The sequence below is a fragment of the Macadamia integrifolia genome, chromosome 10 (genome assembly GCF_013358625.1).
Source record: "Macadamia integrifolia cultivar HAES 741 chromosome 10, SCU_Mint_v3, whole genome shotgun sequence".
In the NCBI taxonomy this organism is placed as follows: Eukaryota; Viridiplantae; Streptophyta; class Magnoliopsida; order Proteales; family Proteaceae; genus Macadamia; species Macadamia integrifolia.
The window spans coordinates 2,467,905-2,480,156 of record NC_056566.1 but is presented as its reverse complement, the minus strand read 5'-3'; the positions used below and the strand labels follow the sequence as shown (position 1 = coordinate 2,480,156).

Genomic DNA, 12,252 nt, shown 5'->3' with positions numbered 1-12,252 from the left:
CTTTTCAATTAATTTTGGCCTTTTTTTGCTTTCTCACCGGTTTATTTTGGTTACAATCCGGGTTTTGAGTCAGTTTTGATTTGGCTTTGGGTTCATTCAGTTTATGGTGCAGTTCGGATTGTTAATGTGGCTACAATCTCCCAAACTGAGACCAGCTCAATAAGCCTTTGGTTCGGTTTGGCCTAGGTTCAACCGAATCGATCTAGGTGGTTCTTTTCGGTTCGATTTATAAATTAATACCCCTACTTACACCTAGACACAATGGGGTACAAAATGATTGTCCCACGCACCCCTCATAAAAAGGAAGAAATACCATCATTGTCGGTGTTTCTATGAGTGCTTCTATTGATCCACGTACTAATAAAATGCAATTTTTTTTATAATTTATTTTTGGAAAAAATAACGCTCCCCTAGTGCCCATACATCAACACGGGCAAATCAGGGGATGCACATGGGCAGCAACAAGGGATTTGACTCCTCTAATGTGCAATAGAGGCGACAACCCATATCCAACACCCCGACACAAAACCAAACCAAACACACTGGCACATGCCTTGAGGTACTCCAAGATGTTAGATCTGAGTTGTTGCCTCTGTTGTGCAGCAAAGGAGGCCCGTCCATCAACAAGGGGGTGGATTTATTGTATTTCATAGGGGTGGGAGTGTCATATTGCCAACTTCTGTGTCTAGGGATAGACGTCGTAGTGGTTTTGTGATCAGGGAGCATTTTATATATAGACCCAACATTTTCCCATATATATATATATATATATAAACCAAAACAATTCACCGAACATCTTATTGATTCGGTTTCCAACTAATTCATATAAAATAACGGAAAAATTGTATCAAAACAAAACTCAACTACCTATTTGACAATTGGAAAAATTTGGCTGTTGGCCGAGTGTCAACTCCTGCTGACAGTAAGTAAAATAGAATAATATATTTTTTTTTCTGAGTAGAAATGAATTTACCATTTACTATTAGGGTCATAAATTCCTTCATAAATTTTGATATTTTTAAAAATAATTTTTTAGATTCTATTTCATTAGCTGTCAATAAGAGTTGCAACTCCGCAGCCAAATTTTGTCCAAGAAACTAGAAAGAGTGCATTATAGTAATAAAGGAAAAAAACGAGAGAGACAGAGAGACCTCCAGTACTTTGTTTCTATGACACGCATGCCCTCATGTGTTCAAACTCTGACTTTTCCCGATAGACCCTGCCCAAAAACCGATAGACTCAGAGAGAGAGAGAGAGAGAAACATTGGGTTGGGGCTTCGCCAGATGCTGGTGTAGCTGAGGGGTATATAACGCTCCCCCACGGCATAATCGGCTTCGCTATTTCGATCATGTTGGGGTTGGAGAGAGCTCGACCAGTCATGGTAAGTCAATTTCCCAGATTCCCAATTCTTTGCTTTGTCTAAGATCTGTTAGATTCTTTTCTCCTTTTGGTATATAATTCATCTCCTTCCGGATGGGATTGTTGGGTCATAGATTTCTGTTTGTGGGTATCCTTATCGATTCTCCGATTGGTTTAGTAATGGGTTTTCACTTCTTTTGTGTTGTTAATGGAGATTATAGTTAGGGAGATGTGGAGCGCATAGAAAAGGATTTTGGGTATTCGCGTGGTTCACTTCTCTCAGCTTTTTCGTTCTTGTCTTTCATTGTCTTTTTTTTTTTTTTTTTTTTTTTTTTTTTTTTTGAGGAGTTGGATTCCGATAGTGAGTGTTTAATCAATTTATGGGCTTGACTTTCTCTTATTGGGAATTTTTGGGCTAGCAGTAAGTTGCAGTTCTTAGGAATTAGTTCTTTGTAGCTATTGTAATCATACATAATAACATTTCTAACCCCTGGCAAGGGTCAGTGCTGTTCTAACTCTTGTGCAATTAATTTTTAGGTTAAATACCATCCTTTGATCTACGCTCATGATAGGATAATTTTAGTTTAAAAGCTGGTTTTTTGTCTTTTCAGTGGATTTTAAAGTGGAAACAACATGGAAAAATTTGGACTTTGTTTACAATTCTCACATCAGGCTCTCTCATTAAGGCTAGTTTAGGTTGAGTCGCTTTGTTAGCTTCCTTGCTGTTAAATGTATGGAGGCTCTGAGATGCTGTGTGTGTATGGAAGGAGTGGAGGTATGAAGCCAGAATTTTGTTGGGTCTGTTACATCACTAGAGTTTGGAGAAGTTGTGGTGAAGGATTATGGGATTCGAAACCTGCTGTTTTTGTTTTTTTAGCCTAGCTGTGGTGTCTTGTTTGATTCCTTTTATGGCATGAATTATGAAACCCCACCTATGCTATGAGTAGTGTACATAATCTTGAGAAGTCCCTTGTTCAAGTAACTGCATCATGGAGTAACTTGTCCACTTAATATGATGAGGTTTTCATTTGTTTGCATTTTAGGGCCCGTTTGATAATGTTTCTGCTGTTTCTGTTTCAAGAAACGGCAGAAACATAAATTTCCGTTTCTAGAAACAGAAACGGAATTGAAGGTGTTTGATAAGTCATGTTTTTAGAAGTCGATGGTAACCAGTGAAAGAATTGCCACAAGTCGTTTCCAGAAACGGCGAAACAAGTTCACTTGGGTCGTTTCTTGAATTATAAATAAGTAAAAATTTCTATTTCTATTTCTAAAAATAAGTGAAATGGAACAGTTTTATCAAACGCTTTTTGCTCTATTTCTGCTGTTTCTGGAAACAGAAACGCGTTTCTTGAAACGTTATCAAGCGGGCCCTTAGATTTCTACTCCTCTGATATATATATATATATATTTTCATATTTTTTGAAGTTTATTAACCAAAGAGAATCACAGAATTTATTTAAAATTATCCCCTAGTATTTGTAATGCACCTAAGGTTTACCAAATCCTCTTTTCCTGCCAAATTTCTTTAGTATATGAAAGCATCCTAGTAGTGTGACAGGATGTATTTTATTAAGCTTCGAGGTTGATGTGTGCTTCAGAACTGTTCTCGGTTGATAATGCAATTGGAATTTTGCCATTGTTTTTTTACTCTTTTGTTCTCCATAGTTGTTTTTGTGGATTTTTTTTCTTTATAGATGCTAGTTTCATTGTAGTTGGAAGGTGGTCGAAATTTGGGAGGGAAGAGATATTCTTAGTATGACGCTTGGTTTTCAAAGATATGATGAATGGCATGTTTGATTACCTATTCCTCCTTTATTTGTTTCATAGTTAGATGGAGAATTAGTTTTATCTCACCTTTTTCATATATTTGTGTATGTGGCAATTGATAATGTAATGTGGAATATACTTTCATGCTTTCTGCTTTGGCACTCATGCAAGAGGAAAGTCCAACTTGGTCCTGGACCAAAACTTGGCAGTTGTTCCTAATCCTTAAAATTGATCTTTATAGCAATACGAAAATTGTTCTTTGCTCTTTTCTTGAATTATATTGATAAGCACTCTTTCTGTAGATTCATATTCACATCTACCATGTGCAGTGAGATTGAGTTTTTTAGGCGAAATCACAGTAGCCAATTTAAGCACATCTGGAATGCTATTGTCTTTGGAATCCTTGTAAGTCATCAACAAATACCATCAATTTAAGCATGGGCACGCCTCAACCACTCTCAAACCAGCAAAGCAGGACTTCCTCACAAGGGCCAGTGGCAAGCACATCTGGAATGCTATTGTCTTCGGAATTCTTGGAAGTCAATGGAACAAATACCATCAATCTAAGCATGGGAGTGCCTCAACCACCCTCAAACCAGCAAAGCAGGACTTCCTCGCAAGCGCCAGTGGCTATTCTCTGGGATATTGAAAACTGCCCTGTCCCAAGTGATGTCCGCCCCGAAGAGGTTGCTGGTAACATCAGAATGGCATTGCGTGTCCATCCTATTATTGAGGGAGCTGTTACAACATTTTCTGCCTATGGAGATTTCAATGCCTTCCCAAGGCGGCTTAGGGAGGGCTGTCAAAGGACTGGTGTGAAACTTGTAGATGTTCCAAATGGAAGGAAGGATGCAGCTGACAAGGCTATTTTGGTTGATATGTTCTTGTTTGCTCTTGACAATCGTCCACCATCGACCATCATGCTGATCTCAGGGGATGTAGATTTTGCTCCAGCTTTGCACATACTGGGACAACGTGGTTACATTGTCATCCTTGTCATTCCTGCTAGAGTAGGCGTTTCATCTGCCTTGAGTAATGCAGGCAGGTTTGTCTGGGACTGGCCCAGTGTGGCTCGTGGAGAAGGGTTTGCGCCTCCTAAAGCATTAATGTCCCGTGGGCCTTCTGACATTACTGGCTATCTCATGGGGTGCAATATGAATGACAATGCTAGTGGCCAGACTGAAGAGGAAGCAATTGTCTATAGAGGAATATCACAAAGTGAGTGCACTGCTTGGGCCAACTTCAATCAGTTTTACTGCTTCAACTCTAGGGATATCTCAAAGACATCACAGTCGTTGTCTGAATACAGCAGTAATTTGATTACCATGCCTTGTTTTCCCACTTCAAGATCTCATAGTCTCCCCTCTGGTCTGAACAATGATTCGGCAGGACCTGTTGATTGGGACCAGAATGAATTAGCAGAACCAACATTGTGGGTCCAGCCTGGAGACCTCAATGGTCTGAAGTGTCAACTAGTGAAGCTGCTGGAGCTGTCAGGAGGGAGCCTACCCCTCACCCGTATTCCTGCAGAGTACCATAAGATTTTTGGACGGCCCCTATATGTGGCAGAGTATGGTGCTTTTAAGCTTGTGAATCTTCTCAAGAAGATGGCAGATCGCATAGCCATGGAGGGGAAGGGCAATAGGAAGTTCGTGTACCTCTGCAACTCCACTATTCGACTTGACAAGACAAGCTTGAATACTCCAATAAGTGTGGCAAGGAGGGATAAGGGGAAGGAGCCGCAAGAGGAGGATACTGATGTAAGGGCATGTGTTAACACATGTTGCTCCTCGGATGAGTTTTCAGATGATGACAGGGTCATTGGTCATGAGAGGAGTGTCAATACTACGGGATTGACTCAAGAAATTGACAATCAGTTTGAACAGTTCAAGCAGGAACTACAAGAGCTTCTTGTTAGCTGGAGTGGAGGGATCTTCCTTGGTACTTTTGAAGCAACATACCAGCAGCGGTACAAGAAAGCACTGGACTACAAGAGATTTGGTGTGGATGAGCTCGAGGAGCTGATTGAAAAGGTGAAGGATGTTGTGATTTTACATGAAGAACCAGAGAGCAAGAGGAAGTTCCTGGTTGCTATTACTGGATAGGAATTTGTACCATGGTTGAACATTTTGAGTTTTGACTCACATCATGTCCTTGACCCATGGTTGAACATCTTGACTTGCATAACATCGAGTGGTCAAGGACTTGATGCTTATTCAACCATCTTGGTTTCCTCTTTTATGATGGCTTGGAAATTCAAGAGAGAGAAAATGTTCCTCTTGGTTGTGTCCAACATGGACTTAGGAGGCTGCATAGAATGCATGCAGAGGAACCCTCATTGACGAGAGTGGGAGTGTGTGTAGCTGGTCAACAACAAATGGGAGATAATCTGTAAAGTAACCTTCATCTTCAGTTATTTGATGTGATAATGATCCAGCTTTAGTGAACTTTTGTGCTTCAGAGCTGGATTTTAGCATCAAGTAAATCCATAGTAAATAATTAGTTCTGCAATGAGGAAGTTATGTGTTTGATGGTGAAAAGGTTGGACTCAAATTTTGATAGTTCCCTCTTCTGAGATTCCTATGCAAAACGAAGTGTCATGTCTATTACTCTGCTTTAAAATGGGACGACAGGATAGAAGATGGGCTATGGGAGTTATCTGATTACATCCTCTCTAGTGTGATATCAGTTATCAGACTACATCAATAGCATAACTACATGCCTAACTCATGGGGTTGAAAATGGTTCTTTCTTTTTCATTTTTCTCCCCCTTCAATGACTCAGTGTACCAGTAAGGGAGATTTTGAAACCCAAGGAGTGTCAACCTCAACAATATCAGGAAATAAGATTGAAAATTCAGTCTCTTTTCTTTTTCTGCTTTCCATTTCAGTTTGATGATGAGATTACTGATCAGTTTGTCAGGTTGTTAAGATGAAAGTGTGGGCAAGTTCATGAAACCCAATATTATATAACTGAGACGGCCTCAAGGCGTATGCCCAGATGCTCTCGGCCATCCAATGCTCACCTCCGTCGCACTCACTGCAGAGAATAACCGCTCGTTATCCCGAATGATACTAATTACATGAACACAATTAGTCAGACTTCCATTCCATATTATTCTCACATAATCACAACCCTTTTTGGATGCGGATATAAATTTCCCCACTTCTCCACCTAGTTCTGAAATTGTTTTGGCAACTTTGGCCATTGGAAATGTGTCATTATCTTATGAAAGAAACGTGTCACAAGTTTCAAGTTTCAGAGCCAATCATAATCTCCCCCCTCTCTTCTATTGGCATGAAGAATTCCTCTTATCCTGTCTTGGTTTGCATTCCTCTCTGTGTAATAATCTGGATATTGGCAACATCCTTTTGTGCCTTCTCAAGTTATGCTTTAAACTTGATAAGTGAACAGGGAAACCTTGGAGTCTTAAGGGCCCGTTTGATAACGTTTCTGTCTCAAAAAATGACAAACATAAATTTCCGTTTCTAAAAACATAAACGAAATTGAAGGTGTCTGACAAGTCATATTTCTAGAAGCCGATAGTAATTAGCGAAAAAATGACCACGAGTTGTTTCCAAAAAAGGCGACTTGTTTCGCCTAGGTCGTTTCTTGAACCACAAATAGGTAGAAATTTCAATTTCTATTTCTGAAAACAAGTGAAATAAAACTGTTTTATCAAACGCTTTTTGTTCCATTTCGGCCGTTTCTGGACATAGAAACGACAGAAACGCGTTTCTTGAAACGCTATCAAACAAGCCCTAAGTGACCACAAAATTTGAACCTCATCCAACCTGCCAAGTAGAAGATATTATGGGCTAACCAGATAAGCCCCCTTGGTTTCCCTTTTTCCTCTTTCTGGGTCATAGAGAGCTAGAGAATAAAGATTTCACTTTTATGGCTGAGGACAAAATTATCAGGATTTAAAGAGAGTGGAAAGCGAAAAAGAGGGGACGAAGGAGATGCTTGAAAATCTGCAATGAAGCATCATAATTTCCAATGTATACAAAGGAGCTTAAAAAGAATAGGAGGAATCATGCCAATATCCGAACTCAAATTCATTACACAGCTGGTAAACATGAGATTACAGAAGAAGAATCAGAGAGGGGTTGTGCGAACCCAAGTCAAGTACAGTAAGCATGTCTGCAGCAAGTCAGAAAACTTCATGGCCTTTACTTCCCCAGCAAACGACGCCCACGCTGAGTGGCACCTTTCATCCGGAAATTTAACTCATCCACATCGTCACCAACATTGCCCAAAGCTTCATTATGCCTGCAATAATCACAACAGTGTAAAGTAAATTTAAAACACTTTGAAACACAAAAGACTGGCTTAGTAAAACCAGAAAATTAGCTATTCTAAAATTCTGATGGCAAACCATGTTATCAAATACTGATAAAAGAAGTTTGCTAAAATTGTGTATTTCTAACTGGATCAAGAGAATCAGATAATGTCTAGCAGAAGATAGGGGAAAGGAAAACCTGGTGCACCCAGCAAACTACAAGATTTTATGTGGTTTTAAAGAACCAAAGTATTGTTTTTATACTATTTTACCACCCTCACAAAGGAGGAGAAAAAGTTCTGTTCTACAGAAAATAATGAATAAATCACTACTGTACATTATGGATCCAAGAGGTCATCCTATGACTGAGGAGACAAAAGAATCAGACACTCCATACATATGCTCACAAAATAGCAAAACAAGATCCACAAGTAATGAAGCAAAATAGAAACAAGGTTTATTATAATCTCCATATAAATTTGATTGTCAGATTTTTCAAGAAACGGCAATCATCTGTAATCCCCCCCCCCCCCATCAAGGCAATCTCTCTCATATATTAATTTCCAACCATTTTTCTTCTACAAACAATGAGGGAATGTAGAAAGATGGGAAAAGGGCTATTATCCCAAGAGAAACAATAAAGTGTAGGCAGATCATCTTTCAATGGAAGTACCACTGACCTTCCAATTTCAGTCCCCATATCAATGGCCATAACCTTCAGCTCACCCAAAATATTACTCAAGTCTGACAAGGCATCATCTTGCTTGGCCTTCTCCACCTGTTTTAGATCACCAAACAGAAAAAATTACGACCCGAACGTTTTTGCCTCAACCTAAAGTTCTAAAACACAATACAAACCTCTACTTTCTGTATTGCATTTGTGGGTTCAGGAGGAGGTTGTCGTGAGTTTGACTGTTCCTTGGGTACAGGTGCCAACCCCAACTTCTCCCTCTGCTCCAAGTGATTGCCCCTTCTTTTGAACAAGTCATCTGCAAACCAACATGATAAATCAAGCTCCAAAGCACGGATGAAGTAAACAAAGCTGTCCACCCATCAAGTTTGGGTGATTTTTACCTCTAGAGATCACTGGCCCTTTGATTGCATGGTTCTTTTTTGGCTTCCAGGTCTTAGAGAACATACCACCAAGACTCCCAAGAAGTTTCTCCCCCTGAAATCAGCACGAGCTAAATGTTCATTACTACTGAATGCACAACTAGCTCCAGGATACAGTGCTAACAGAAGCAATGCTCCCTATATGGGCAGTTTAAATTCAGGAGGCAAATTTATACAAATGGACACCATGTAAGCAGTACTTCTAGGTTTTAATGTCAACAATCTTAACAAAATTTTTTGAACTCTTCACCATATTTCCTCTGCTATTCAAAGAGGAATGTAATAAACTGCATATCTGATTGTCTACCAGGAGATGATGAATCAAAGTGACCATTTAGATGAGATTTATGCAGAGGGGGAGGGGGGGGGGGGGACCTTTTAGCATGTTAGCTAGAAACCTAGAAAAGAAGCAATGGATAGCTCCTTAGAGAGGTTTTGATAGAAATAAAATTATTTGTAAAAGTGAAAGATGTCAAAACAAAATTGACAGATTTGCTGTGTAAAATAATTTTCGAATAATCAGATTTTTTTATTCAGTTTTTATTTATGTTTCTTTGATGCAACTAAACATTGGTAGAATGCACGAAAAAATGGATGATTTCATGAGTGCTCTTCTACTGGCTGGCAGCCATCCACAAAAACTCATCCGAGAGAATTAGATATTCCATAAAATTACCAGATATTATGGTAGGTCTCACATTTGATCATGTGGAATGTTATCCAAGAGTTTCTCAAGGCGGAGGTCTTATGCCAAAAGTTGGAATTTTTTGCGACCTAAGAAGCATGAGATGTTCATGTTATATCTCCAACATTGCATCATTTAATAATGTAATAGTAAATTAGGAAACCTGAATTTGATTCCTCAAAAATAAAAATTATTCTTCCAGTTAGGAATCCTGAAGACAAAACTGAGGTGACAACAACTACAGCCTGCATTCTAGCTAAAAAAACCTAAGTTAAAGGGCAGAAAAAGCATAAGTGTTCAGGAATCTCCTCCAAATCACCACTCTGTTCATGATCCTCCAGTACCAAACTTAAGGTCTAGCAATTGCACTTTCTAGTTTTTAAGGGGAATATCATAACAGACAAGAAGAAAGGGAACGTTAAGAAGGATGTTTGGATAAACTTGGATTGAACCCAGACTTCAATGTGACAGACATGATTAACCTAATTGGACCTTGACACACATAAGTAATCTAATCCCATCTGAAGCTGTAAATCAAATAATATTCAAGTTTCTAGATACACTAAGATAACTGAAAACTATCTGTGGATGAGAATTTAAAATGAAATGGTGTGGTGGGAGGGGGCGGGGGGTGAGGGAACAATTAAAATTTAATAAATATGGTCACAAGACTTGGCTGAATGGATCAGACACATCTGATCCTCTATCCAAACAAAGAGATTTAACCAATAGAAATTTTCTGAAATTAGTTTGTTTTTCTTGGGAAAACCAGTGCTAACACTAATAATAGGAAGCTCTTAACCACAACCACAACAGCGCAGGGAGGAGGAAAGGAAGCCATGTACCCGACTGAGATCTTGATCAATATCAACAGTAATCTGGTGGGTCCTCGTGATTTGCTCACCCTGCTTATGTAAAGTGATCAGAGTATTAGTAGCATCCTCTCTGATATTCTCAGCAATCTTCAGGCAGCCATTGACGGTGTTCGTCGTCTCCTCGGCCTTGTACACAGCACAGTTCTCCAGTTCTTGTACAGACTGGTTCTCCAATCCTCCAGAGTCACGGAAGTCATTCTTGTATTTGTTCCTTTGGGCTGAAGGACGAGAATATGAAGATGAAGCAGAAGCTGCTGTGTTTCCACCGTCTTCGTCAAAAAGGTTGGCTTTGAGGTTGGGTGTAGTAAGTGTAGGTTCAGAAGAAGTTTTTCTTGCAGGTTTAAGGGTTTGATTGGAGTCAGATTCAGTGTCTGAATCAAAAGGGTTAGTACCAGAAAAAGCAGAAAAGCCAGGGTCAACCGAGTTTTGTTTATTGATCTTGGAAAAGGGTGATTTTCTAAAACCAAACATTTTTCAAGAGTAAAATGACTACAGAGATCGGCGAAGGAATCAGCGAAGAAAACTTGGACAGCCACAGAACTGAAACCTGGAAAACCCAAAAAAAAAGATCAATACATGGGAAGATGTTAGAGATGAAAATGACACCTATTTAAGTGTATATTCAAAGGTGATCCATGAGATCATGAAAACACCCGGAAAATGAGGATTAAGAGAGATTGCTCCAATTCAACAGCTGATCACAAAAATAACTAAATAAATAATTGAAATTATGACTTTAAAGAGTAGGAGCAAGATCATGAAACGGTGAAATCAATGCAAGCAAACACTTGAAGAAAGTAGCCCAAGAAGAAATAGAGGATATAATGAAATCAGAACCCTTATAAAGACACTAAACAGAGCAAAGAATCCCTACTACAAATTCAAAAGCCAATCAAATATAAAAATACCAAAGACGTAACTATATGAAATCAACACAGATACCAAACCGAAGAACCCAACATAAGAGAACAAATTCTGAAATCCAAGAAGAGATAAACAAAGGGTACCTAAAATTCCCTTTGTTAAAGAACAAAAGAGGGGAGTGGGGAGATGGGAAGAATAAGCTTAAACCCAAAATCAAACAAACAAATTCATTTCCACTAGAAAAAATATTAAAATGAAGAGTCAAGCAAAGAAAGCTAATAGAAACAAATCAAACGAATGATGGGTACCCTAAAAGGTACAAAAGTTACAGATACGCAGTTCAAAACATAAAAGATTGAAAGGAAAAAAGATAAAACCCAGATACAGAATATACATTGAGAGAGAAAGAAAGTACCTGAGATTCCTAAAATGAAGAATCAATGTTCTTGATACAACAATGAGCAACAAGAGCAGAGAAGATATAGGGTCGGCTAAAAAATCAAAGAAGACCAGACACGCAAATATCTCATCTGAGGAAGTCGTGGTTTGGAAACCGGTTAGAAAGAGGGAAGGAAAGACTAGAAACGGGTTAAGAAAAATCAGTTCCTCTCTCTCTCTCTCTCTCTCTGAGTTGAACAAATCAACCAGATAGTGAAGGACGCGAAGATATAGACTTTCTTACTCTCGTCGTCGTCTGACAAAAATTAGACCGTTTGTTTAATTTCTTTCGCCTATTATTAAATTAAAATTAAATCATCTTTTTTTTCCCCCTTCCACTTTAGTCTTTAATGCTTTTCATTAACTGTAATCTTTCTTTTAACTTTTTCCCAATTTGACCGATCTAATTTTGATTTTTTTAAATTCTGAAAAAATATTTTCTGCTTGAGAGCATAGCCCCTGCGACAGTGCCTTGACCAATGAGAGTTTTCGCTCAGGCATCGATTAGAAAAGGGATCTGGCTCCTCTTCTGATCGCTGATCGCCTAGGTTGATTCATAACTACTTGAGTAATCGACATGTGTCCAAGTGCTAATCCAATGGCTCCTGATGTGATGCCCATGTTCTAATTAGTAAAAGCATAATAGTTGGATCAATATTTAGACACATGTTGATCGTCCAAATAGCTATAGGTAAAATTTGAGCGATCAATGCTTAGGAGAGGCACAATGGTCATTTTCCACCTACATCTTTTCATCCACCCTTTAGATTTTATTAGCACTTAAGATTCTCCTTCACTTTTTTTTTTTTCCTATCAAATTTGTTTCAAGATTAACTCAATTTTTGTTTTTTTTTTTTTTTTTTTT

At 38.7% G+C, this 12,252-nt stretch overlaps 2 protein-coding genes across 2 annotated transcripts; one reads left to right on the top strand and one right to left on the bottom strand.

Moving 5' to 3' along the window:
• Positions 1-1,158: 1,158 nt before the first annotated feature.
• Positions 1,159-5,670, top strand: LOC122092129. Its single transcript, XM_042662452.1, has 2 exons — positions 1,159-1,382; positions 3,460-5,670. The coding sequence occupies exon 2, from the start codon at positions 3,568-3,570 to the stop codon at positions 5,233-5,235; it is 1,668 nt and encodes a 555-aa protein (XP_042518386.1). The 5' UTR covers positions 1,159-1,382; positions 3,460-3,567; the 3' UTR covers positions 5,236-5,670.
• A 1,423-nt stretch (positions 5,671-7,093) lies between these two features.
• LOC122090814 (SNAP25 homologous protein SNAP33-like) lies at positions 7,094-11,619 on the bottom strand. The gene is made up of 6 exons (XM_042660537.1): positions 11,365-11,619; positions 10,056-10,632; positions 8,487-8,580; positions 8,271-8,401; positions 8,093-8,190; positions 7,094-7,402 (listed from the first exon to the last, which is right to left on the bottom strand). Exons 2-6 carry the CDS (start codon positions 10,554-10,556, stop codon positions 7,303-7,305), a joined length of 924 nt encoding a protein of 307 aa, XP_042516471.1. The 5' UTR covers positions 10,557-10,632; positions 11,365-11,619; the 3' UTR covers positions 7,094-7,302.
• Positions 11,620-12,252: the final 633 nt, after the last annotated feature.